This window comes from Ctenopharyngodon idella, chromosome 24 (assembly GCF_019924925.1).
Source record: "Ctenopharyngodon idella isolate HZGC_01 chromosome 24, HZGC01, whole genome shotgun sequence".
In the NCBI taxonomy this organism is placed as follows: Eukaryota; Metazoa; Chordata; class Actinopteri; order Cypriniformes; family Xenocyprididae; genus Ctenopharyngodon; species Ctenopharyngodon idella.
In genome coordinates this window covers 12,155,239-12,181,796 of record NC_067243.1, presented here as the reverse complement: position 1 = coordinate 12,181,796, position 26,558 = coordinate 12,155,239, and the positions used below count along the sequence as shown (strand labels likewise).

Here is a 26,558-nt window from a genome sequence, read left to right as displayed (position 1 = left end):
AGAATGTTTGTAACCAAGCAGATCTTGCCCCCTATTCACTGCCATAGTATTTTTTTCCTACTATGGTAGTCAATGGGAGGCGAGATCTGCTTGGTTACAAACATTCTTCCAAATATCTTCCAGTTCAAGAATAATTTATGCAATTTTGAAGATGTAATTAGTAGCTAGTAATTAGTTACTTTTTTAGAGTAACTTTTCTAATTGATCATATTCACAGTTCCGAGTTGAATAGTGTCCCTCCCGCCCCCTGGAGGAGGGAGTAGAGATTTGACACTCCAAAAAAATGGGATTTATGGGATTTTCTTTGAGGGACTGAGAAAGGAGATATCCAAGGTAGTAACACTTCAAAAGGAAGATATTTGGAAGAATGTTTGTAACCAAGCAGATCTCGGCCCCCATTGACTATCATAGTAGGAAAAAAATAGTATGGCAGTCAATGGGGGGCGAGATCTGCTTGGTTACAAACATTCTTCCAAATATCTTCCTTTGTGTTCAGCAGAGCAAAGAAATTTATACAGGTTTGGAACAACTTGAGGGTGAGTAAATGATGACAGAATTTTCATTTTTGGGTGAATTATCCCTTTAATAAGTGAAATAAATATTAAAATTGTTTAGCTATTATATAAGGAAGTTTAAAAGAAAAATGTATTTCAACAAACCATTTAACTTATGATGCTGTTGTTCAATATGAAGGATATTAATCCAATAAATTGCACTGATGCAAAAAGTTGCACGCAATACAAACGAGCAAAACATACAAAAATTTAAATATGTAAATAAAAATTAATTAAACAGAAAAAGCTTATATTGTAATTATGGCACAGGAAAAAATCACTAACACCAAAAATTGCATTTCTTATGAACTTAATTATCATCGATTTCTGGTAGAAATTCTGCAGATCTAGATAGTTTTGTTTTCGAATAATGAATAATAATAATGAAATATGTAAAATAGTAGGCCTAGATTCTGATATTTTTCCACACATCAGTGAAAAATGAATAGGGAACCGACATTGCATTACATCAGGAGTAACTGTAATTAAATTGCAGGGAAAAAAAAACAAGGCTACACTGGTTCATTATAACCGGAGCGTTTCAGTTTACTGTAAAGTTTCGGGTCTCCTCTCAGTCCCTTAAAGAAAATCCCATAAACATTTTTGGAGTGTCGAATCTTTGCTCCCTCCTCCAGGGGGCGGGAGGGACACTATTCAACCCGGAACTGTGAATGTGATCAATTAGAACTTTCCGAAAACTTGGAACGAAATGTAACACCCAATCTATCGAAAAGAATCAAATCATTGTCGCTGTGTTTCGCGCGAACAAAGCGCAAATGTTTATCCGCTTGGCTACTCCGCCATCTCGCAGAGTGTGATTTTTTTTCTCTCCCGCTTCCAACAGGTAAGACGAAACAAAATAACTTTTGTTCGAAACACTTTGGCTGCTACTTCTCTCTAACGTTAAACAAACCAAAACAGACTTAAACGTAAATGTTAACATTCATATGTTTGTTTTGTTTTGGAATCTGAACTATTGTTCTGAATAGAAGAACGACGCTTCAAAACTTCTGTTGATACTTCAAGACTGTAAAACAGCGTTATATACCGTTTAAGTGTAAATACACTGTCGGGTTTATATGCAAAGACGTTTGAATTAAATGTAAATCTCTCCCTATATATTTTTTTTTATACCAGACGTCAGTTATTACTGGATAATATGTATAGCCACGCGCAATAAATCTTCAAACATGTGACTAATAACCTTTCTAGAGCTTTTGGATTTGCTAAAGGAGGGTGTGATTGAGAAAATTAAATAAAACCTGGCAGGAAAAAATGTGTGTGTTTGATTTGGAGGTTGGAGGTCTGTCAGAGGGTGGCACGGATGAAATTCCAGGCATCCTGATTTCCTCCATACACTCCCGTTGGAGATCAGACTGTATCAGACATGCACATGGTTCACAGGGCACATACTGTCAGCATACCCTAAACTAGTCGATGTATCCCATTTTGACAATTTCTTTCTCGTTGCAGCCATTTCTCAACCCCAAAAATAGAGTGTCGGGAGGGCTGTGCTGTCACAACTTCTCTCAGAGCGTGCTGAGGCATGCTGGGAATGGAGTCTGGGAAACACAAACATTCAGTCTGTGTCAGACTCAGCAGTTCTTATCCGAAGCGTAGACGGAAGGCCTTGTCTTACAAGTATTTTAATCCACTTGAAAGAGCGCATTAATGTGTGGAGGTTCTCAATCATGTGGTTCAGATTGGTAACAGACTGAGTTAACAAGTGATCTTTCTGTGAATAAATCCTATATAATACAAGTTAAAGCTGTTATGTTGTTTTGGGTCCGTTTAGTGTATTTCACTCAACCTAGCTTCCCCTTCCAGTGGGAAGTCTTCTGAGGACACATATGGAAGTACTTGAGTCTGTTTAACAATTCGGCAGAGGCTCCATGTGCATGTACATCTCAGCCTCAGATGGCACTTTCACGGGCCGCCCGCAGTCTGTTCACTGACTATCTGATGCATATTATGTGCAAAAATAGCAAGAGCTGGCCAAAATCACAAGCTTCTTACTGATTAGCTGACTTTAAAATGGATAGTTCACCAAAAAAAAATGAAAATTTTGTGATCATTTACTCACTCATCTCATATTGTTCCAAACCGGTGTGACTTTGTTTTTTGTTTTTTTGAACACAAAAGTTATTTTGAAAAATATCTCAGCATTGTTTTGGACCCCATTGACTTTCATTATATGAACAGTGACCGTTCTTCAAAATATGTTTTTGTGTTCAACACAAGAAAGTCGTACAGGTTTGGAACGACATGAGGGTTTGTAAATGATCACAAAATGTAAATTTTTGTCTTAAGATACATGTTTGCAGTGCACTCGGCTGCTATGAACTTTTGAGGAAGAAAAATTTGCAAGGTTTTAATTTACGTCAAATCCTTGAAAGATATTCATAGCTATTCAGAGTTTTTTTTTTTTTTAAGAGTTAAGGGCCGTTCACACCAAGGATGAAAACTATGACTATAAAATGTAATAAAAGAGAATAGTGAAGTCCACAACAATCAGGATTATGACAGAGAATTACTTTTTTTCCAGCTGATGAACGATAAAACAAGAATCTGTTCTGCTTTACAGAGCTTGAGTATTTAAAGTGGCAGACTTATAATAAATAAACCGATGTTTAAATAAATAAACAAATGTTATCATACCTTTGTGTGGACGCAAATACAGTTATCGTTCTTGGTGTGAACAAGCCTTTATTGCCTGTGGAATAATCAGTATTTATCATGTTTGGATGAACAGAAATTCTGATCACAAAATCTAATTGGACTCTTGTAGGAGTGGACCAGGATTATCTGCAAAGTGGACTGGACTTAAAGGGATAGTTCACCCAAAAATTGAACTAAATTTTGTCATCATTTACTCACCCTCTTTCTTCAGTTGAACACAAAATAAGACATTTTGAAGAATGTTGGTAACCAAGACAGTTGACGGCATCCATTAACTTCCATAGTAGGAAAAAAATACTATGGATGTCAATGGGTGCCATCAACTGTCTGGATACCGACATTCTTCAAAATTTCTTTCATTTCTTTTCAACAGAAGAAAGAAACTCATACAGGTTTGGAACAACATGAGGGTGAGTAAATGATGACAGAATTTTCTTTTTTGAGTGAACTATCCCTTTTATACTGACAGTCAGAAATGTAGGAGTGACGTAAAAAAGAGAGCAGCATATAGTACGCCATTAATCCCAGTATGCTGAGTTAAAGTAACAAAGCACAGCGTGAGAGAGACACACAAGTTCTCCTTTAAAAGAGGAAGAACCCAGAACACACAGTCAACCTGAAAATAGAATTTGTGACACATTTAGCGTCCTAGTGCCTGTCCGTACATTTCACCTCAGTGGCATTTTGGTATGTTTTGAAATGTGTCAGCCAGTATACTCGTGTTAGGTTAGGGTTAGTTTCTCATAGACTTTGAAATGAATGGTATATGTATCAAACCACCAAGCACTGCACAGAATGCTTTTGAATACTTGTTCGTTATTTTTAGTGTTTATTTCCTGTATTTTCTCCCCTTATCTCTGTTTCAGGGTTGTAGACGCTCATCTCTCAAAATGCCGCAGCAAAAGGATATAGTAAAGATTGCCATTCAGATGCCGGGCGCATACCCGCAGCTAATTCAGCTAGACCAGGTGAGCCATCATGCACTTCCTGTCATAAAAGGGATGTTCACCAATGTGCATGCAAAAGTCAGAAACTCGTCGGCAGTCAGCATTTGAGGAATAACGGCACTGTTCATTCAGTGTCATACTGAAGCCCATACAGATAAATTACATTAAGACCAAAGGTTTTATGCAAATGAGGAAGTTATGTCTAAATACTGTGCATTTGAATTTTGAGAAACTGATTTTGCAGTTTGCTGACAAGTGCAATATATTTATGTAGAAATGTTAAAATAGCAAGTTTAAGTTTTGCAGTAGCAACTTTCACTTTGAATGCAGAGATGATGTACACAAGTATACCATTTTCTCTTTATTGTATCAGAATTATGACTCATTCTCAAACGCTACTCTTTAAACAACCTGTCTGAGTAATCAATACTAGAATAAAATATATATTAAACTTAAGAAAAATATATGTAACAGAAAAATAACATTTTTTTAAAAAAAAGAGCATTACTAGTATGTTCTGAAGGAAGCCTTTATATAACCTATAAATTATATTTTTTTTGTTATTTTATAAGTTAATTATAATATGTGTGTATATATAGTAGGGTTGCGCGATTTATGAAAAATAACATTGAACTTGAATGCGATTATCGCTTAAACGCGTTTCTTAGTGCGATTATGAAATCGCAAAGGCTGCGATAATTTTTTATTTTTTTTATGCGCAGCTTGTCAATGAAGTATGGCTCCAAATGCTAATCCATATGAAAGCACTGCGAGTTTGAGTCGCTTATAATGTGCATTTGAAAAAACAACACCTGTCAAACATCTTTCCAGACACGAGAAGCATTTATTAACATCTTGTCCAACAAAAGACAGCATTTAATAGCATGTTTTACTCCAAACTCACTTTATAACGACAGTTGAGCATCCTTCTGTAAGCCGTCACGCACTTCCTGTCATAAAAGGGATGTTCACCAATGTACAAGTCCGAAACTCGTCGGCAGTCAGCATTTGAGAAATAACAGCACTGTTCATTCAGTGTCATACTGAAGTTTATACAGATAAATTACATTACAAAAGACAACATTTAATAGCATGTTTTACTCCAAACTCACTTTATAACGACAGTTGAGCATCCTTCTGTGAGATGATGTGGCTTCTTACACAGAATAAGGCATTCGTGTGTTTATTTAGTCATGTTTAATTGATTAAAGCTTTTAAATCTTATGTTTATTCAGCTACAGCAATATAACACGTGTTATCTTCTGTGGCGGGGCATATTTTGAGTTTCTGCGCAAGAGCGCCCTCTGGCTTTCAGATGGAGAAGCATTTACTACTGATCACAGAGCAGTACAGCTCTGACAAGCTGCGCATAAAATAATCGCAGTCTTTGCCAAATCGCTTGTGATTTAATCGTGATAAATCATGCAGCCCTAATATATAGACAATATCAAAGTCAGCTACACATTACTTTTTGTATTTGACATTGCAAGTATTGTAACTTTTTTGCTCACCAGCCACTGTGGCTAGTGGTTTTCCAAAATTACTAGCCACTCAGCATTTTCACTGGCCACAATTTTGACATTGATACCATGGGGAAAAACTGTCATAGAGATATTTTTAATATTATCTCATAATTTGGCAGCAGGTATATTAGGCTGCTGTCACTTTAAGACCTGACGCACTGATCCATTATTCTGTTACACATGCATTTTCTTTCTCAACTCTTTACATTCACTTGAAACTTAACTGACTGTGTTTACATGAATACCAAGACCAACATTTTGACATTATTTTGTGTGTATTTGACTGTTTAAATGCAATAAGCAGCGGAAAATAACTATTTTCTATTGGGAGGTGGCTTTATGTGCGCACACTTTGGGTGTGAGTACAAAATCTGCAGGAATGAGTAAAATCATGCGCAATCCCACGGCAATAGTCAAGCTCTGTAACACCAACAATATTCATCCGGAGCAAATGAAACAAGTGAGTGAGGGGAGGCGGGTTTGTGTGTCAACTTGCTGTCGGAGAGATGAGAGAGCGGGAACGCACAGCTGGTATCGTGTATCTATTCTGCAGAAAATGAGTATTGGAAGCGTTTCAGATATTTCAGTATCGATATGTATCGAAAAATCGATATTATTGACAACAATACATTGCACTTAGTTCATTATTCAACCCGCGAAAGTGGCTAGTAGGAGTGACTGTTGCACGCCACTGCTGAAATCCACCCGCATTTGGTGGGTTGGCGGGTGTTAATGTCAAGCCCTGATTATAAGTGAAGCAAAACCTCCATTAGTGAGAAAATGGAAGCATATTTATAATAAAGATGCAAAATATCTTATAACACTTTTGTAACTGAAATTGATTTGGTCTACATGAACAAGGGCTTTCTGTTTCTTACAAATCATAACCAATTAGTTGATTCTCCATTGTTTTGAATAAGCTATTATTGCTGTCTACCCGGTCGAATCATTGGGTGAACAAATGCTGAGCATATTCAGTATCTTCAGAGGCTTTGATCCCATTGTTTGGGACGTCCTAACAAAATGTGATATTGTCTTGAGGGCCCAGCCATTGTCAAAGAAGCTCTCCTTTGGGTTTTCTAAACCATGAGATAACTAGGTTGAAATATAAATGAACCCGTTGTATGACTCTGATTGGTACTTAAGGATTAGAGAGAACCTCAAACCCCCACTGACCTTCCCTTCTGCACTTCCTCGCTATTCCCAGCACTTCCACTCGCTGCCAGCTCATTCACCACAAATTACAGGCCACCGATTGGTCTACCACCGAACACCAAAATTTCGAAACAGTGAGCCACAGGAGCTGCCACAAATTATGAGATATTTCAGTTGTTGACTTTGGAGAAGCTTTGTCTTTGTTGTAGTCATTTTAGTACTTAAACTTATTTTATTTCTCAAGACAATGTTTTTTTGTTTTTTAAGTTTTCATTTTTCATATAACATCTATTTTATTTCAGCTTTATTTCAGCTTAACAAAACAATTTTAATAGTTTTAGTTAACAATAACAATTCATTCATTCATTACAAAATCAGAAATGAACATGCTTATCAGAAGAGTTGTATTCAAATCATTGCATGTATGAATTGCATTTTTTAGGTATTTTTTAATAAATCAATAGATCTAGACGAAAAAAGCACCACCTATTGCTCATATTTTGTCTTGTTTCCTAGCGTCCAGTTAATAAATGTAATAATTTTCTGTCTCATTTCAGAAAAAGCCCCTAACTGCTGTCATAAAAGAGGTTTGCGACAAGTAAGTCTGTGTTTTTGACTTCAGAGGTGTTTGTGTTTTTCCATAGCTGAAATGTCCATGGTGTAAAATACCTGTTTTTGTAAAGGGTGTTGTATTATTTTTGAAGGTGGAATCTTCCGGGTCCTGACAATTATGCTCTCCAGTATGCGGATGGGATCCAGACGTACATCACTGAATCTGTAGGTCATTTCCATCATCTCCAGTGTATAACTACGTATGTGTGTGGACTTTAATCCGATAATGTCAGTTGTTCTCACTTATCTGACGGTCTATATTTGTTGTTGATCTTGGGTGGGGTCAGACATGGACTTCATGCTGTGTTTGCTCTGTTTCTGTCTGTCTGTATACTATGGATGTGACTCTGAGAGCTGATGATGGTGGGTTTTAATGCACTGTCTATCATTAGTTTGTATCATCAGGTGTGTATGTCTGTGTATAAAGTGAGAGTGTGGAGACTGAATTCCCAGACAAGTTGAGGCAAAGGCTTGAATTACAGTTGTGCACGTAAACCCGCCAGCCTTGTGCTGCACTCAAATTGGGCTTTTGCACACCCTAAGTAGATGCCAGCATCATCAAGCACCATCTGTAGCAGAAAATACTGGAATAATGATGCGATACTCTAGACAAAAACAACACAACATGAAGTTTCCTCTGACATATTTAATCTACACTGTATCTAAAGGGTTAGTTCACCCAAAAATGAAAATTTTGTCATCATTTACTTTCCCTCATGTTCCAAAGCTGCAACACAAATGAAGATCTTTTTGATGAAATCTGAAAGATTTCTGTCCCTCCATTGATGCAACTACCACTTTGACACTTCAAAAAGTTCATGAAAAGATCGTAAATTTAGGCTTTTGTTCACATAATGGAGAGTACAGTCAATGGAGAGTACAGAACTTCCTCAAATTTTATTAAAAATATCTTCATTTGTGTTCTGAAGATGATATGATATATGATTTCTTTCTTTCTTTCTTTGTACATCTGTCTGTCTGTTTTTGTTGTTTATCTGTCTGTCTTTCTCTTTCTGTCTGTCTTTGTCCTTTCTTTCTTTCTTTCTTTCTTTGTACATCTGTCTGTTTTTGTTGTTTATCTGTCTGTCTTTCTTTCTCTTTCTGTCTGTCTTTCATTCTTTCTCTGTATGTTTGTATCTTTTTTTCATCTGTTTGTTTTTGTTGTTTATCTGTCTGTCTTTCTCTTTCTGTCTATCTTTGTCCTTTCTTTCTGTCTGTCTGTCTTTCTTTGTACATCTGTTTGTATCTTTTTTCTTCTGTCTGTTTTTGTTATTTGTCTCTCTTTCTCTTTCTGTCTGTCTTTGTTCTTTCTTTGTATCTTTTTTCTTTTGTCTGTCTGTTTTTGTTATTTGTCTGTCTGTCTGTCTGTCTTTCTTGCTTCCTTTTTTCTTCTTTCTTTCTTTCTTTCTTTCTTTCTTTCTTTCTCTTTCTGTCTGTCTGTCTTTCATTCTTTCTTTGTATCTGTATCTTTTTTCATCTGTTTGATTTTGTTGTTTATCTGTCTGTCTTTCTCTTTTTGTTTGTCTTTTCTTTTTTCTTTCTTTCTGTCTTTTCTTTCTTTGTACATCTGTTTGATTATTTCATCATCTTTCTTTCTTTCTTTCTCTTTCTGTTTGTCTTTGTTCTTTCTTTCTCTTTCTGTTGGTCTTTGTTTTCTTTCCTTCTTTCTTTCTTTCTTTCTTTCTCTTTCTGTTTGTCTTTCTTTTCTATCTGTCTGCCTGTTTTTTTTCTTCTTTATTTATCTGTCTACCATCTATCTCCATCTGTATCTCCTTTTATCCATCTTTCTGTTTTTTTTTTTTTTTTTTGAAGTTTCTTGCTGTCTATATGTCTGTCTTTATACTTTATGTGCAAGTGCTAATGAAGTCTGATAATAGCAGTATCACTTCCTGTACACTGACTGTTGGCTGCTTTATGACTTTTGTTCTAGAACCGCCTGGACATCAAAAATGGCAGCATCCTGCGTTTAACCAAAGCGCCAGTGAGTGTCTTTGTGAGATTTTGACAGCGACAGTACTTAACTATCTTAGTGTATCTAAACACATCTCTTCACTCAGGCTTTGTTTTAGAATCAAAATGTACACAACCACAGTACCAAGTAATAGCCATGTTTGCTTTCTCATTGATTTATAACCTTGTGTTTGTCAGGGCCGTTGCGCTGAAGATCTGTATAAAGGCATTCAGAGTTCAGACTCCGGCGTGCGCTGTGACTCTCTGAAGCTGCTGGCCACCGTCTCCACCGACGTCACGTTCGCCCAAGAGTTTATCAGTCGTGATGGACACTCCCTGCTCGTCAAGATAGTGGAGGAGGCTCACGAGTCAGTTTCCTGCCTGTCTTTGCCCCATTTATCCAGCTTAGAGTATTTTATTGCTGCCCAGTATAAAGATCAAACAGGTGAACGTGTGATTTTTCTTTCTCCAGGGCCCCTCTGATAATGACACACACTCTCACTGCCTTCATGGAGCTCATGGATCATGGCATTGTGTCCTGGGAGAATCTGTCCAGTGTCTTTACCAAAAAGGTACTAAGCTACACACACCCTTCACATCCATAATACAGTATGGACACTGTAACAAACCATCTGCCTGTCATTAGATGTCTTTATTACACTGTTTATAAATACTGAATTCTGATTGGTCAGTTGTAGCATTCTGCAGACAAATATATATTATTTTATATTATATTAATAATTAATTATTTAAATTCTTTATATATAATTGAAATTATTTATATTCACTACCATTCAAAAGTTTGGGGTCAGTAATATTTTTAAAAAATGTTTTTGAAAGAAGTCTCTTATGCTCACCAAGGCTGGATTTATTTGATCAAAATTCCATAAAAACAGTAATATTGTGAAATATTATTTACAATTTAAAATAATAGTTTTCTATTTTAATGTATTTTAAATGGAATTTATTCCTGTGATGGCAAAGCTGAATTTTTACTCCAGTCTTCAGTGTCAAATGACCCTTCAGAAATCATTATAATATGCTGATTTGGAGCTCAAGAAACATTTTTTATTATTATCAATGTTGAAAAGAGTTGTGTTTTAAATATTAAATCACTAATGATGATGAATAAAACAAGTTATCATCACAACTCATTATCTCAGAATAATACCCTTTCAGGGTAATACAAGGTACCCTGTCGTACATGTTCACCCTGTCTGTGTTTATTTTGTGATAATAATGGCTTACTGTGTACATTATATAAGCCTCATACCAGATGCCCTTTACAACATGACGAAACTCATTTGAGGCAATGAGGATTGTGTTTTTCGCCTCCCATAATGTTGATGTTGTGTTGCTGTTTATTTTTGTCTTAATTGGTTACCTTCACTTGTTACCTATTTAGTCATGTTTGTTTTTCAGATCGCCAGTTTTGTGAATGCAAAGGTGCTGGACACATCTATCCAGCAGGTGTCGCTGGCTATCCTGGAGAGCATGGTGCTCAGCAGCAGTAGTCTGTTTAATGAGGTCAAACAAGAAGTCACCCTTGAGAGACTCCTCTCCCATCTCCAGGTGTAAGTACAGAAGGGTGCTTGATTATTTGGCTGTTTTAATTTTTTGGAGTATTGCAATGTTTACTTTATGGGTATGAAAGAGGAAGAGGTTCTTTAAACTGTGAAATGCACTACATAAATGACAATAGATGACAATGATGATTCTATATTGAGGTAAGTTTAGGCTGATGACCTGCTAAATTAAATCTGAAAACATTGACTAAGGCACTGTTTACACCTGGTATTAAGATGCGTTTTGGTCAATCTTATCACAAGTGGACGACTCTAAATACAGGTTTAAATGGGGTCTAAAACATTTTGAGCTTATGCAAAACAGGTGTAAATGGGGTCAAAATGTTTTGAGCTTGTCCAAAACAGGTGTAAACGGGTCTAATCAGGTGTAAATGGGGTCTAAACGTTTTAAGCTTGTCCAAAACGGGTGTAAACGGGGTCTAATATGTTTTGAGCTTGTCCAAAGCAGGTGTAAACAAGGGTCTAATCAGGTGTAAACGGGGTCTAAAACGCTTTGATCTTGTCCAAAACAGATGTAAACAGGGTCTAAAACATTTTGAGCTCATGCAAAACAGGTGTAAACGGGGTCTAAAACGTTTTGAGCTGGTCCAAAACAGATGTAAACGGGGTCTAAAACATTTTGATCTTGTCCAAAACAGGTGTAAACGGGGTCTAAAACGTTTTGAGCTGGTCCAAAACAGATGTAAACGGGATCTAAAACATTTTGATCTTGTCCAAAACAGGTGTAAACGGGGTCTAAACATTGTGAGCTTGTCCAAAACAGGTGTAAACGGGGTCTAATGTTTTGAGCTTGTCCAAAGCAGGTGTAAACAGGGGTCTAATCAGGTGTAAACGGGGTCTAAACATTGTGAGCTTGTCCAAAACAGGTGTAAACGGGGTCTAATGTTTTGAGCTTGTCCAAAGCAGGTGTAAACAGGGGTCTAATCAGGTGTAAACGGGGTCTAAAACGTTTTGATCTTGCCCAAAACAGATGTAAACGGGGTCTAAAACGTTTTGATCTTGTCCAAAACAGATGTAAACGGGGTCTAAAACGTTCTGATCTTGTCCAAAACAGATGTAAACGGGGTCTAAAACATCTTGAGCTCATGCAAAACAGGTGTAAACGGGGTCTAAAACGTTTTGAGCTGGTCCAAAACGGATGTAAACGGGGTCTAAAACGTTTTGATCTTGTCCAAAACAGATGTAAACGGGGTCTAAAACGTTCTGATCTTGTCCAAAACAGGTGTAAACGGGGTCTAAAACATTTTGAGCTGGTCCAAAACAGATGTAAACGGGGTCTAAAACGTTGTGAGCTTGTCCAAAACAGGTGTAAACGGGGTCTAATGTTTTGAGCTTGTCCAAAGCAGGTGTAAACAGGGGTCTAATCAGGTGTAAACGGGGTCTAAAACGTTTTGATCTTGTCCAAAACAGGTGTAAACGGGGTCTAAAACGTTTTGAGCTGGTCCAAAACAGATGTAAACGGGGTCTAAAACGTTTTGAGCTGGTCCAAAACAGATGTAAACGGGGTCTAAAACATTCTGATCTTGTCCAAAACAGATGTAAACGGGGTCTAAAACGTTTTGATCTTGTCCAAAACAGATGTAAACGGGATCTAAAACGTTTTGATCTTGTCCAAAACAGATGTAAACGGGATCTAAAACATTTTGAGCTTGTCCAAAACAGATGTAAACGGGGTCTAAAACATTTTGAGCTCATGCAAAACAGGTGTAAACAGGGTCCAAAACATTTTGAGCTGGTCCAAAACAGGTGTAAACGGGATCTAAAATATTTTGATCTTGTCCAAAACAGACCCCTGTTTTGGACCTTGCTTACTCGAGGTATGCTGGTTCCAAAAATGCTCGGGAGTAAGTTCAGCCAACCCAGAGTATGTTCCCGGTTAACACACAAAACATTCTCAACAGAGCGACGGATCGATGATTCACTATGCAAACAGACGCTAAGAAAAAGCGTGCCATTCTACTTCCTTCTTCTTCTTCTTTTGTTTAATGCCGATTTACAACCTACTTAGTGCACAGCGCCACCTATTTGGTGGTTGTGCAATCATTTTTTTCATTTAATAAGTATTCTTTATTCACTAAGAATAAAAATTATATTGTTTGTTTGATGCTAATTATTTAATAAGATACCACATATGTATTTTATTATAGAAATAATAATAAATGTAAACGGGGTCTAAAACATTTTGAGCTTGTCAATAGTAAATGTTTAACAATTGTTCTCAGTGCTGTCAGTAATGGATTATAGCAATTAAGTATAATAATTATGACAACAACAATAATAATAATAATGATGATCATTTTAGTATAGTTAATAATTTCACAAAATACATTAATGTTTTCTATTGTTTATAATTGAACAAAACATTATTATTATTCATGTTTTGTATTGTTCATAACCACAAATCTTTAACAGCAACATTTATATTAATATATTATTTATTGCCCCTTTTTTTTTTTTAGTTAACACGATTGCTTTCAATAACTTTTAACAATTGTTCTCAGTGCTTTCAGTAACGGATTATAGCAATTTAATATAATAATTATTACAACAATAATAATGGCAAGTTTTGTATAGTTAATTTCACAAAATTTATTATTATTATTATTATTAATATTTTGTATTGTTCATAAATACCAAACTTAACTAATAACAACTTTCTTTTTTTTTTTTTTTTTTTTTTTTTTAAACAAAAATAAACCTGTTACTTCCTCTGTCATGCAAATAATTGTTTCTTCCTCATTCAGAAAATACCTTTTGGTGTAGTTCATCATGTAGATATTTATCATGTTTACATTACACTATGTTTCTTTTGGCCATCTAGCGGATAAAAAAACCTCATGCATTTTGCGGAAGAACATTAACATTAACACAAGTAACAGACTACTGCAGCAAACCTATTCTGAACCAGAACATACATAGTGTTTCTTTCAATCAGCATTCTAACATGAATAATTCTCATTTCCCTTCCTTTTTTCTTTTTCTTTCGTCCAAATGTACTGTAGAACAAACCAGCAGCTGCAGACTAAAGCCATGGCTCTGCTGATGGCAATGTTGCAGGCTGGTAGAGAGGCAGACAGACAGGTGAGTGCTTGACTGGTTGTGTTCTGTCTCTCTGATATGTTGGTTTTGCTGCCACTGTCTGTTGAGATTACAATAGTGCAAGCAAAATAAAGAGCATTTTTTTTGAGAGCTATTTTGCTAGTGGAAGCTCTATTATAAGAAAGTCTGATTCATCCTTGCCATCACAGGAATAAATCAAAAAAGAAAACAGCTATTTTAAGTTGTAATAATATTTCACAATATTACTGTTTTTTTTTTTTAAATCGTTTCAGGAGCTCTTTGAATTTCTTGAGAAGAGGAACCTACGACAGTACATTCACAAGGTGAGAAAGTTTTGAAGCTCTCGTCTATTCATATGATACTTCCTATTTTAAAAAGTCCTGTTACCATAAGCATTTTCCATTGCATCACAATCTGCACATGACTTCAGTACCAATATAAAGGTCAAAGTGCCCCTGTTATGCTATTTTAAATGTTCCTAATTTTGTTTTGAAGGTCTCCTACAATAGTTTTACATGCATCTAAGGTCAAAAACAATTTTCTCATAATACACATTCTAGCATCCCCCCTTTTCTCACAGTTTCTGAAACTGGTCAGATGGCCCAGTCTGTTGTGATTGATCCACCACTTACAGTGCATGTCGGAAATGAAAAGCCCATTACCATACCATACCACTACCATATGAACATTAATATCTGAAAAAGCATAATAACTGTAACTGTTTGCAGAACATAATCCACAGCTCTAGTTCAGTAGGAGATGAGATGGCCCACTACCTCTATGTGCTGCAGACGGTCCGTCTAAACCACCTGGAGCCTCGTATGAGGACGCCTCTGGACTCCTACAGCCAGGTTTACTTTCATTCTGCATCTTCATTTGTTTTCTGAGTCGCTCAGTGCACTTATAATTCTCACACACACACATTTCTCCCATATCCTTCAGGAGCAGAGGGACATGCTCCACGGGCTGCGGCAGGCCGCGTTTGAGACAGAAAGCGAGAGCGGTCTGAGTAATGAACGTAGACGTTCGCTCTGCGCTAAAGAGTTTAAGAAGCTTGGCTTCTCTGTGAGTGTCACAAGTTGTAGAAGTGTGAATACTGCACCACAACAAACCTCAAGGCCTAAATTTAAGTATGTTTTCTTTGTGTGTCAGAATAACAGTAATCCTGGTCAGGACTTGAGCCGGTGTCCTCCGGGTCTCCTGGCGTTGGACACCATGGCATATTTTGCCTCCCGTTACCCTGACGCTTACAGCAGGGTGAGTGAGCCCACATGGCTATTTTGTTATATAATGTTGACAAAGAGTTTTTGGGGCCAGTATACATCACTATATCAGTATGCATTGACCCATAAGTCTCTGTCTCTCTGTCTCAGTTTGTGCTGGAGAACAGCAGCAGAGAGGACAAACACGAGTGTCCGTTTGCCCGCAGCAGCATCCAGCTCACGCTTACCTTGTGCGAGATCTTGCGCATCGGAGAACCACGTGAGTGAACTGACACAACACTGGAGATGGTGGCAATGATCAGATGAAGATTTTATAGCTTAGGCTATGTCCTGATAGAAAACAAAATTTGGTTTTGAGGGCCAATATGACTTTTCATCACTAGAAATTTTGTATATTTTAAAATGTAATTTATTCCTGTGATGGCAAAAGTGAATTTTCAGCAACATTACTCCAGTCTTCAGTGTGTGTGTGTGTGTGTGTGTGTGTGTGTATATATATATATATATATATATATAATATATATATATATATCTTGTTGTCATAAGTTCTCATATGCTCATCTTACTCATGTCTTGTCTGCTGTAGCCTCTGAGACCGGCTCAGACTATCACCCCATCTTCTTCGCTCAGGACCGACTGCTGGAGGAGCTTTTCTGCATTTGCATTCAGCTCCTCAACAAGACGTGGAAAGAGATGAGAGCCACGCAGGAAGACTTTGATAAGGTAGATCATAACATTTACAATCTCTGTGTTGAAAGGGACTTTTTCCACATCCTCTTTTTTTTTCATCGTGTAAAAGTGTTGGTCTGCTCTTACTGAAACTAAAGTGTATTTTTACACCATTCATAGCATTTTACTTTTTCCCCTATTTCCCCACTTAGAATATTAAAGGATTAGTTCACTTTCAAATGAAAATTACCCCAAGATTTACTCACCCTCAAGCCATCCTATGACTTTCTTCTTTCTGATGAACACAGTCGGAGAAATATGAATAAATATCCTGATGCATCCGAGCTTTATAATGGCAGTAAGCGTTACCAAACGAGTATGAGCTGAAGAAAGTGTCTCCATCAACATCCATCCATCATAAACATACTTCACACAGCTCTGGGGGGTTAATGAAGTCCTTCTGAAGCGAAGCAATGCGTTTGTGTGAAAAAATATCCATATTTAACAAGTTATGAAGTAAAATATCTAGCTTCCGCCAGACCGCCTTCCGTACCCAGGTGAAAAAAAAGTAAACTTCTATAATGTACTTAAAATGCTGTTTTCACACACTAATTTTGTACTTAATATACTAAAAATTCTTCTTTAGTACTTCTTAAGATAATCTTAAGAAGATCTAAGTGTACTCAACTGTCCTATTTTGAGACGCCATGAAATATGAACTAAAATGTGACTTTAATATACTATCTCTGTATTTAGTTACCACTTATAGTACATTTGAACCCATAGTGTACTACATGTGGTAACTAAATATATTTTTTAAATACAGAGATAGTATATTAAAATTTTAGTTCATATTTTATGGTGTCTCAAAATAGCACAGTTGAGTACACTTAGATCTTCTTAAGATTATCTTAAGAAGTACTAAAGAAGAATTTTTTGTTTATGAAGTACAAAATTAGTGCGTGTAAATAGAGCATTTTAAGTACATTATAGAAGTGTACTTTTTTTTTTTCACCTGGGTATTCAAAAAGTGTAAACTGGCGTCGGTCAGTTAAGCTTTTTCCGTAAGTTGAATAAGGAAGGCGTAGGACGTAGTGCAAGCTTTTTGAACTGCGAGAGTTTTACACTTTCTTCGTAAGTTAAATACGGAAGGCGGTCTGGCGGAAGCTAGATATTTTACTTCACAACTTGTTAAATATGGATTTTTTTTTTTTTTTTTTACACAAATACACAAACTGGCTTTTTTTTGCTACTGTACCTTTAAGACTTTGATATGTAAATAACCTATTTTATGCTTCATGTAATACTGTAGCTAACATTGTCATTTGTCATGATGAGTCAAGTTTTTAAAAACTGAATAGCTGTAGATATGCAAGTGTGGGCATCGTGTTAAATCTGAATAACATCTTAATAACCTGTATTTGTGGCAAAGTTTCCATAAATATTTCAAAATAACAAGGAAAATTCTGCTGTCCATGATATATTAAAGTCAGCATGAAATTAAATTGGACCAAATTTACTTTTTAATTACAAATTTACCTGTGTTTTTATTGTTTTATTTAAAAATATATATATTAATTTTTAATTATTGAAATATAGATAAAATTAAAAATTAAAATGAAAACTGAAAATAGAATAAATGCTAATATAAAGTTATATTATGTAAGTATGGGTAAAATTGGCTGTTAACTTACGGGTTTCATGTTGACTTTAAAGATCCAAACAAGTCATGAGAAAACTAGTGCATTTTTAAGGTATTATTGCCTATCATTTTAAGATCAAAGTGTGTTCTTGAAAGCTTTATAATAATATAATTTGTCACTGAGTCACACAATAGATGTATCTGAGAAGTGACCAGCTGCAGCAGTGATTTCTAGTTTATAGAACAAATGGATATTGATCGGTTCATCTGGACATATCTGAGAAACGTCAAGATGGTGGAATGACAAGCATGCTGCTCCCAGACCGAAGAGAAAGTCTCCTTCTTTAAGTGCCTTTGTGTATATCAACATTCCCTAAATTGTTACGTCTCCTTTTCTGATGTTAAAGAAAGCGTCCTTCCTCTGGCCCAAACCATTCAGCAGTGCAACAAAACAGACCTCCATTTAATAAACGCTTTCAGGCCATAAACCTTGTGACTCTTGTGACCTTTGGGATGGAGCGAGTGTCCAGCTGACCGGCCTGTCTTTTGTTTTCGCTGACCGTCGCCCCCGCCACACCGACCTCATAGGCAGAGACTTTATAAAGGGGTATTAGAAGAACAAAAGGAATCCCGCTCCCTAGCAGAAATACAGATCAACAGTAAACTACATCCCAAAAATTGCTTAGTTTTGAAATGTCTAAATTGCGTTTTCAGTGCAGACCCTTTTTGTCTCTGTTCTGGGAGGTTTTTTGGAAAAACTAATGTGTTCACAAACAATTCAGGGGTTTTCTTGACGTCGAACATGAGAAAAGTAGCCAAAGTTGAGCTCTTATTTTACCTCTAAGGGGAAATTACTCACACTGTGTGTGTTTTCTCATATAACTTACTCACTTTACTGCTTTTTTCCCTCTCTGCACACCCTGACTGTGCTGTTTCTCATTAACGGCAGTTAACTGTTGCTGGCATAGTGCTGTGAACTGGTTTGCTGAGGCCTGTGTGATGTGAAGTATGTGTTTTTGTGCTGTTTTAGAGGGATGTGTATGAGTTTAATGGGGGGCATCTAGAGGGAGGGACCATACACTCTCTCTAACACATACACACACCCAAACACCAACACATACACACACACACACACACACAGTGTCACTGTGGTTGTGAGGAGACCACAGCTGCTGCTTTCACTTTGGCTGAGGTAGGATGTGTGTTTTGTCTCTGTGTTGTAGGACTAGTGACAGAATAAACATTTTCTTCTTTTATTTCAATAACCAAGATATGAAGGATGATGCATATGACGTGAGGTGCTATCAGTATGTTGTGTATATATGTACGAGTTGTAATGTCGTTTATAATATTTAACTCTCTATTGCATGATGTTGACGACAAGCCCGTATTCTTTACATTGTAGGCATATTAGATGGAAATTAAATGGTTAATAGGGAGGGGATACATTTATATTTAAAAAAGTATTGTCATTTTAAAACCCTTTTCTGTGACCACTTAGAAAAGACCTCAGACATTTGGTTTAAAAATGGAAAAAATTGTATAAAAATGTATGATTCACATTTGGTAATGAGTAAACTTAATATTAAAACATTTAGGGTCATACAAATATTTTTGTTTTTGGAATTGCTTAATTGTTAACACATGCACAAAATTGCTGAAATAAAATAAACATATTATACAATATTTACTTAAAACTCGCCAAAAATGCGCAAGTGACGTAAAAAGGAACAATCAAATAATCAAATGTTATTCGACTAAGTAGGCAGTGTTATTAGGCGATTAACTAGATCTGATTATTCAAAATATGTCTGTCACATAGACTACCGTTCAAAAGTTTGAGAAAATTTTAGAAGCTAGAACTCTTATTCAGAAAGATCGCATTGATCAAAAGTGACAGTAAAGACATTTATAATGTTACAAAAGATTTCTATTTTAAATAAATGCTGTTTATTTGAACTTTCTATTCATTAAAGAATGTATCATAGTTTCCACAAAAATATTAAGCAGCACAACTGTTTTCAACATTGATGATAATAAATGTTTTTTGAGCAGCAAATCAGCATATCAGAATGATTTCAGAAGGATCATAATGTAAAGCAATGATGCTGAAAATTCAGGAATACATTACATTTTAAAATATATATTAAAATAGAAAACAGTTGTTTTAAATTGTAAAAAAAAAATTAAAAAAAATTGATTGAATTTGTAATATTCTTATTAAGGTTTTGTGAGTTGTTGTTGTTTTTACCAGATGGGGGCAGCAAATCCCACAATCTGATATTTTAAATTCAGTCATTTGATCTTTTTTTTTCTTCTTCTTCTTTTTTTCCCTGCACAAATATTTGACCAAATCGGCAGAATTAGACATGCAGTAACACACAAATACCTCAAATTAATTTATTTCCATTTTCCAAAACATAAGTACTTGAATAATAAACTGACATTTTTTTTTTTTATACTATCGTTTTGTATTTCTCAGGACCATAACATGTAAAAGATATTAACATTTACCTCAAAGTAAAGTGTGCAGTGTTGTTGTCGGCTAACGTTCCCTCTCTTCCGGTTGACCGAGCGTGTCATTGCAGTTCTGTCTGTCTCACTGCCGGACACTCACTTCAAGAGAGACCTATATTTTCATTGTCCGTTTCTCCTCCCCTGCTGTTTTATTTGAGTTTCCCCCATCTCCCCTTTTCTGTTCCCCTCCATTTCTCTTGACCTGAACCCCAGAGACATGTTGTTCAGGGGTGAATGAGGTCAAGCCTTCTGTGTGCGAGTAGTCATCAGGGTTTATTGGAGGAGATGGGGACACCGTGGAACAATCACACACGTTGCAAATATAATATCAGATTTTTTAAATAATCACATTTCCTCTAAAGGTGATGCAGGTGGTCCGGGAGCAGATCACCAGGACTCTGTCCAGTAAGCCCACATCTCTGGAGCTCTTCAAGAATAAGGTGAACGCATTGAACTACAGTGAGATTCTCAAACTCAGACAGACAGAGAGACTCCACCAGGAGGAGACGCTTTCGCCACCTGTGCTGTAAGTAATGATGGAAGAATCAATTGAGCCAATTGCTTCGCACAATGATTCACGCTGGTGACACCTGCTGGTCAAAACAGTGTAAACTCAGCCCAAACACACATAAAAACACCTTTTACAAACCAATTGTGAATTTATTTAATAGATTACGCTTTCAACAAAACCATTTAAAAGCTCAAATACCGTTAAATATGAAGTGTTTGTATAATGTGTTATTTAATTCATTTAGAGGGCTTGATTTGTCTGTTTTATGAAGAGCTTTGTTAATCATCCAATAAGAGACTTTTATTTACTATAAACTTCCTTTTTATTATACAAATTAGTAATTAAAAATGTTTACTGATCTGAGATCAGGTAAAACCCATATAAACAATGGTTCAACTGTTTCAAAACAGTTATGACATAACATAAAGCCTGAAACTTTGGCAGTTTGATATGGATGGTAAGTAATTTCCACCAGAGTGAAAAAAGTTAGACCCTTTTTCTCACAGTTCTCACAATTCTGGCTTTTTTTCTTCAGAATTGCAAGATATAAACTCAGAAAAAAGTAAGAATTGCTAGATGTTAACTTGCTAATGCTAATGCCAGAAAAAAGTAAGAATTGTAAGAAAATGTAGCAATAAACTTTTTTTATTTTGTATTCCATAGCATAAACAGAATTGCAAGATGTAATCTCAGAATTCCCAAAAAAATCATGAGGTTCGCAATTGCAAATTCAACTCGCAATTATGAGGAAAAAAGTCAGGATTGTAAGATATTAACTCGCAATTACGAGTTTATACCTTGCAATTGTGATAACTTGCGTAACTCTCCTGTTCGAACTGTCTGCTCTAAGCTGGACTCGAACCCGGGTCCGTCGACATGGTTGGGCCCTCTAACAAGGAGGCTGAAGTCCGCAGCCTCTTGAGATCAGGGGAGTGATGTTTACACGCACAGCTCTTACTGACCTACGCCCGTTACACTCGCAATTGTGAGAAAAAAAAAGTCAGATTTTTTTTTTTTTTTTGAACCGTCTTTTTTGAATGTACATTTTTACGCACGTGTTTTTTGACACTCTGTTTATTCCACATATTGTGAGATATAAACTCGCAATTGTGAGGGAAATTCTGTGGTGTAAACAAGCTTCCATAGATACACTCTCTGAATCACTGATTCGAAACAAATGATTCGCAAAAGTTTTGAAGCTTTATGAAGCAGTGTTTGTTTGGAAAGTGGCCATCACTAGCTGTAAGTCACCAACTTTTACAGAGTGATAGTGATTGGCACGATCGCTCATATATTTTCTCACTGTCTTTGCGTCTAGTGAGCTAAAGGAACGTCTAAAGCCGGAGCTTCTGGAACTCATCAGACAGCAGAGACTAAACCGTCTGTGTCACGGAACGCTCTTCCGGAAGATCAGCAGCCGACGGAGGCAAGGTGAGACTTCAAGATCCTCTGAGGAAGACCAATAAAATATATAATTTGGTCCTTCTGTCTCGAGTAATTGTTGTTGTCGTTTTTTTTTTTTTTTTTCAGACAAGCTGTGGTATTGTCGGCTCTCTCCTAATCACAAAGTCCTGCACTATGGAGATGTAGAAGAGGAGACGGAAATGCCCTCCATCGAGGCTCTTCAGGAAAAGAGTAAGTGCACTTGAGTCCAACTGCTCTAGAATAAACATGTTCACAAGACTCTTTTAAGTACATGACCTCTGGCCTCTTTGTCAATAAAAATTCATTTCATTTCAATATCCCCTCAGTTCCTGTCGCAGACATCAAAAGTGTGGTGACTGGCAAAGACTGTCCTCATATGAAGGAGAACAAGGGAAAACAAACCAAGGTATGATGCTAATGTTCATCAGTGGTTTCTATTCATTAGGGCTGGGTATTGACACAATTTTCACGATTCGATTAGATTTCTTTTCACATGCTTTCGATTCGATATCGATTATTTTGGATGAAGTATATCAGTTGCAGTACATGGCAAATTTTCTAGAGGAAAAAACTCTCTCAACTAATGCTGTAAACTACACATGGGAGTCAGTTGGTACTACTTTACTATAATATTGAAGGTTAAAAATTAACTTATTTATATACAAATACTTAAATTACACTCAATTATGTTTTTTTTATAATAAATAAAGTTTAGAATTACATAATCATATTTCTACTCCAATTCATTTTTTTTTTTTTTTTTTTTTTAAATATAAACATTTAAATCGTGGCTGTCATAACTGATTTATTAAAACATGCATTAAATATTGAAGAACATTATAATGAATATGTAACGGTGCATAGCTATATTTATCAGAATGCTGCTCTCTATAGTTAATTTTTCTAGCTGACTAACGAGTTTATGGTCACTGAATATGTTTTTCTGAGGTAAATGTGACGTTACGTGACATTGTTTACAAGCTGTTTTATTGACGTCTTTCCGCGGTTGAAACACTGATTGAGCTATTCCATGAGACATGATACGGATTTCGGTAAGTTGTACTGTATATTTTAACATACCTTCAGATGTTTAGTCATGTTTATTTCGCGCTGTAACTGGTATTAAAGCGGAGGAGATGTTCACATTCGCGCGCTGCCGCTTCTCTTTAACTGAAGCGCTAAAGCGATCTGTCATGACACATATAACAGCGCCAAAACGGTATTTATTTTATGAATCTCATAATAAGATGGACGTCATTTGAAATCTGAGACTTTGCTTCATATCAAAAGTAACAAAGCACAAAGATTATTGCGATTTATTGGATGGGAGGCACGCTACATGTTTTGTTCATTCATCAACTGAAAACAGACTAGACTAATCGATTCTTGGGATTTAAGAATCGATATCGGTTCGTAAAAATGAGAATGATTAAAATCGAGAAATCGATATTGTTTACCCAGCCCTACTATTCGTTCTGAAAGTCAACATAAAATAAGAAATAACTTAAGATGCCCCGAAAAATGTAAATGGCCGATACTGATATATTAAGCATATAAATGGCTGATATTAATTTAATTTAATTTAATTTAATTTAAATGGTCAACATATATAACAAAATTAACTAGAGATTCCCTGAAAAAAAAAAAAAAAAAAAAATTAAATTTCTTCAGATTGTTCCAGTTTCTTTTTGCAGGTTTTCTTGTTTAATTAGATAACAAAACTGTAATTCTGAGGTTGTGTTTGGTATGGCAGGAGGTGTTGGACTTGGCTTTCAGCATCACGTATGACGTTGAGGAGTATAGCTTGAATTTCATCGCCTCTTCCAGAACAGATGTGAGTTTAATGTGTTTTCCACTACTGAACTGCTGAAAGCCTTCTGTTACTGTGATGTTAACTCAGTTCAACTGGTATTAATTTAATTGACTTTAGTTGGGGGTAAAAACAAGAATTATTTGTCAAAAGTCAATTCCATGTTTTGTTTTTTGTCTTACAGTTCTGTCTGTGGACGGACGGGCTTAACGTGCTTCTGGGCAAAGAGATGAGCAGCGAGAGCATGCGCAGTGAACTAGAGATTCTCCTCTCTATGGAAATCAAGCTCCGCCTCCTGGACCTGGAAAATGTCCCGATTCCAGACACGGCCCCGCCAATCCCCAAACCGCCCAGCAACTTCAACTTCTGCTACGACTTCAGCCAAGCTGAACAATAACACGAGACCTGTAAGCGTGCAATCAGAAGCGTTGCCAAAGCGGAAAACAACTCGAAGCTGAAAATGGCCACTCGGTGGCAGTAGAGATGCAGGTTCTCAGATTGGGAGACATTGAATTCAAATTTCAGGGCTTGATATGAAAGAGCACTTTGAACAATCACAGTGAGGTTGCAGAGCGTGTTTGTCTGTGGTGCTGTGCTATAATATAAGTGCCTGCGGTGAATATGATGGTCTTGCATTAAGTGTTTATTGACGTCTAACATGCCTTTTTTGTCAAAACTCATACAACAGACCTGTTTGAAATGCTTAACGCACACTTTTGGTCTCCTTTTTTCTCCTTTTTACACGTTTAGCTTCTACCAAAATTATACTAAAAGGCATTAAATGACACTGAGCAGCTTATTAGGGAGGGAAAAAAGATTAAGCATATTTTAATGTTGGAATCTTCATTGATTCCCTTCATAATGACCTTGAGACTCAAAATGGTACTTAACTGGTACGATGTTATAGAGGTTAACTTTTAAAACAATCGCCGAGTTTATTGTGGAAAAATATCCATTGCGTCATCATTGATGTGCCTGGAAAATATCATGTTTCTTTTCCTTTATAGATTGAGTGTAGGTACATATGCAGATACGCACAATGTGAAACTCATTTATATTGATGCATGAATGGCATTATTGCAATGGCTGCACGCGCTGTTTATTTATGTTTTCATACAGGTTGTATTATTAGGTGCACATAAAAGGTCAGTGTGCTGGATTAAATTGGTGATTTCTGGTACTGAAGTGCGATTAAGATGGTTTGTGTGTTGTTAGAGGAGTAGTTTGACCAAGCGTGGTTTGAAAACACTTCATGAGTATATTGGCATGATTTGATACTTTCAGCCTTGTCACATAATCAATCACGTTTTCAATTTACACTTGATGTACATAACCTCACATTTAATTTTTGGTTTAACTACTAGCCTTTTTCCCATCAGTTCAAAATACAGTTATCCCGTAGGAAAATCATGTTTCTCATGTAAAACATTTAGCATTTTATCAGTCAGATTTCATCCACTGTTTTGGTTTAAGATCTAAATGTAGTTTTGTCCTTACATAACAAGCACTTCATAGTATGTTGATTTAAAATACGTACGTTTCGAGATCAAAAACATGTAATTCAAATCTTTTGTATAATACCTTAATGGAGCTGACAACTTTAATGTGTGGAAAAACATGCAAGATTTGCTATACACACTTGTGTAATCCACTTGTGTTCTATTGTGGTAGTCACAAATCTAATGACATTGATCGAGCAAAAAAACAATCCATGTACTGTAATTGCTGTTTTGTATATAGCTTTCTTTGTTAAACTTCTGGTATTGTGTAACAATCTTGATCAATGATGTGGCCATATTAATTCCAGATTTGTTTATTCTTTGTATGGAATTAAAGAATATTATCATAATAGCCTTAATGTCTTTTGTTTGTGTTCATTATTACAAATCATCTGTTGCAAATGTTTCTTTTAACGATATGGACAGTATTTTCAGCGAACTATTCGTTAGACTGATTTAACCTGTAACTCGTCTTTTTGAACAATTCATTAAAAGAAACGGCTCAAAGTCGCTCGTTATGTTTTGATTCACAAAAAGAATCGGCTTTTGTTTGCTTGTTGAATCGATCGCTGATCGCGTTGTTTTCGAAATTAAACCCGCTAGGACGTGAACAGAAATGTTTTTGCGATACACCGTCGTTTTATTACCTCGCACTTCAAAAAAGATTGAACATACACATTAACATTTCAGGTAAAATTTCTTTTGATGTGCATTTTGAATGCACTAACACTATAAAAGATTATAGATTATATTATAATGCATTTCGGCTCTTGTTCAGCTGAAGTCATTTCATTGTTGATTCAGTTCCGTTGTAAACATAGTCAATTATTAAATTAGTTCATTTCATCTAAAGTAGAGTAGTGAGTGTACAGCTTGTCGAACAGTGTAAATTTGCTGTCCCCTCAAAATAACTCAACACACAGCCATTAATGTCTAAACCGCTGGTCACAAAAGTGAGTACACCCCTAAGTAAAAATGTCCAAATGCCCAATTAGCCATTTTCTTTCCCCGGTGTCATGTGACTTGTTAGTGTTACAATGGCTCAGGTGTGAATGGGGAGCAGGTGTGTTAAATTTGGTGTTATCGCTCTCACTCTCTCATACTGGTCACTGGAAGTTCAACATGGCACCTCATGGCAAAGAACTCTCTGAGGATCTGAAAAAAAGAATTGTTGCTCTACATAAAGATGGCGTAGG

The 26,558-nt window shown here is 36.2% G+C and overlaps 1 protein-coding gene across 1 annotated transcript; it reads left to right on the top strand.

Annotated features, from left to right (window-relative positions):
- The first annotated feature begins 1,187 nt into the window (after positions 1-1,187).
- On the top strand, positions 1,188-25,714 carry elmo3 (engulfment and cell motility 3). The gene is made up of 21 exons (XM_051884238.1): positions 1,188-1,398; positions 4,100-4,201; positions 7,416-7,456; positions 7,563-7,635; positions 9,401-9,451; positions 9,619-9,788; positions 9,893-9,992; positions 10,843-10,994; positions 14,009-14,087; positions 14,339-14,389; positions 14,795-14,917; positions 15,009-15,131; positions 15,219-15,323; positions 15,440-15,548; positions 15,876-16,012; positions 20,480-20,643; positions 21,947-22,059; positions 22,159-22,263; positions 22,380-22,459; positions 23,807-23,887; positions 24,048-25,714. The coding sequence occupies exons 2-21, from the start codon at positions 4,124-4,126 to the stop codon at positions 24,258-24,260; spliced, it is 2,148 nt and encodes a 715-aa protein (XP_051740198.1). The 5' UTR covers positions 1,188-1,398; positions 4,100-4,123; the 3' UTR covers positions 24,261-25,714.
- Positions 25,715-26,558: the final 844 nt, after the last annotated feature.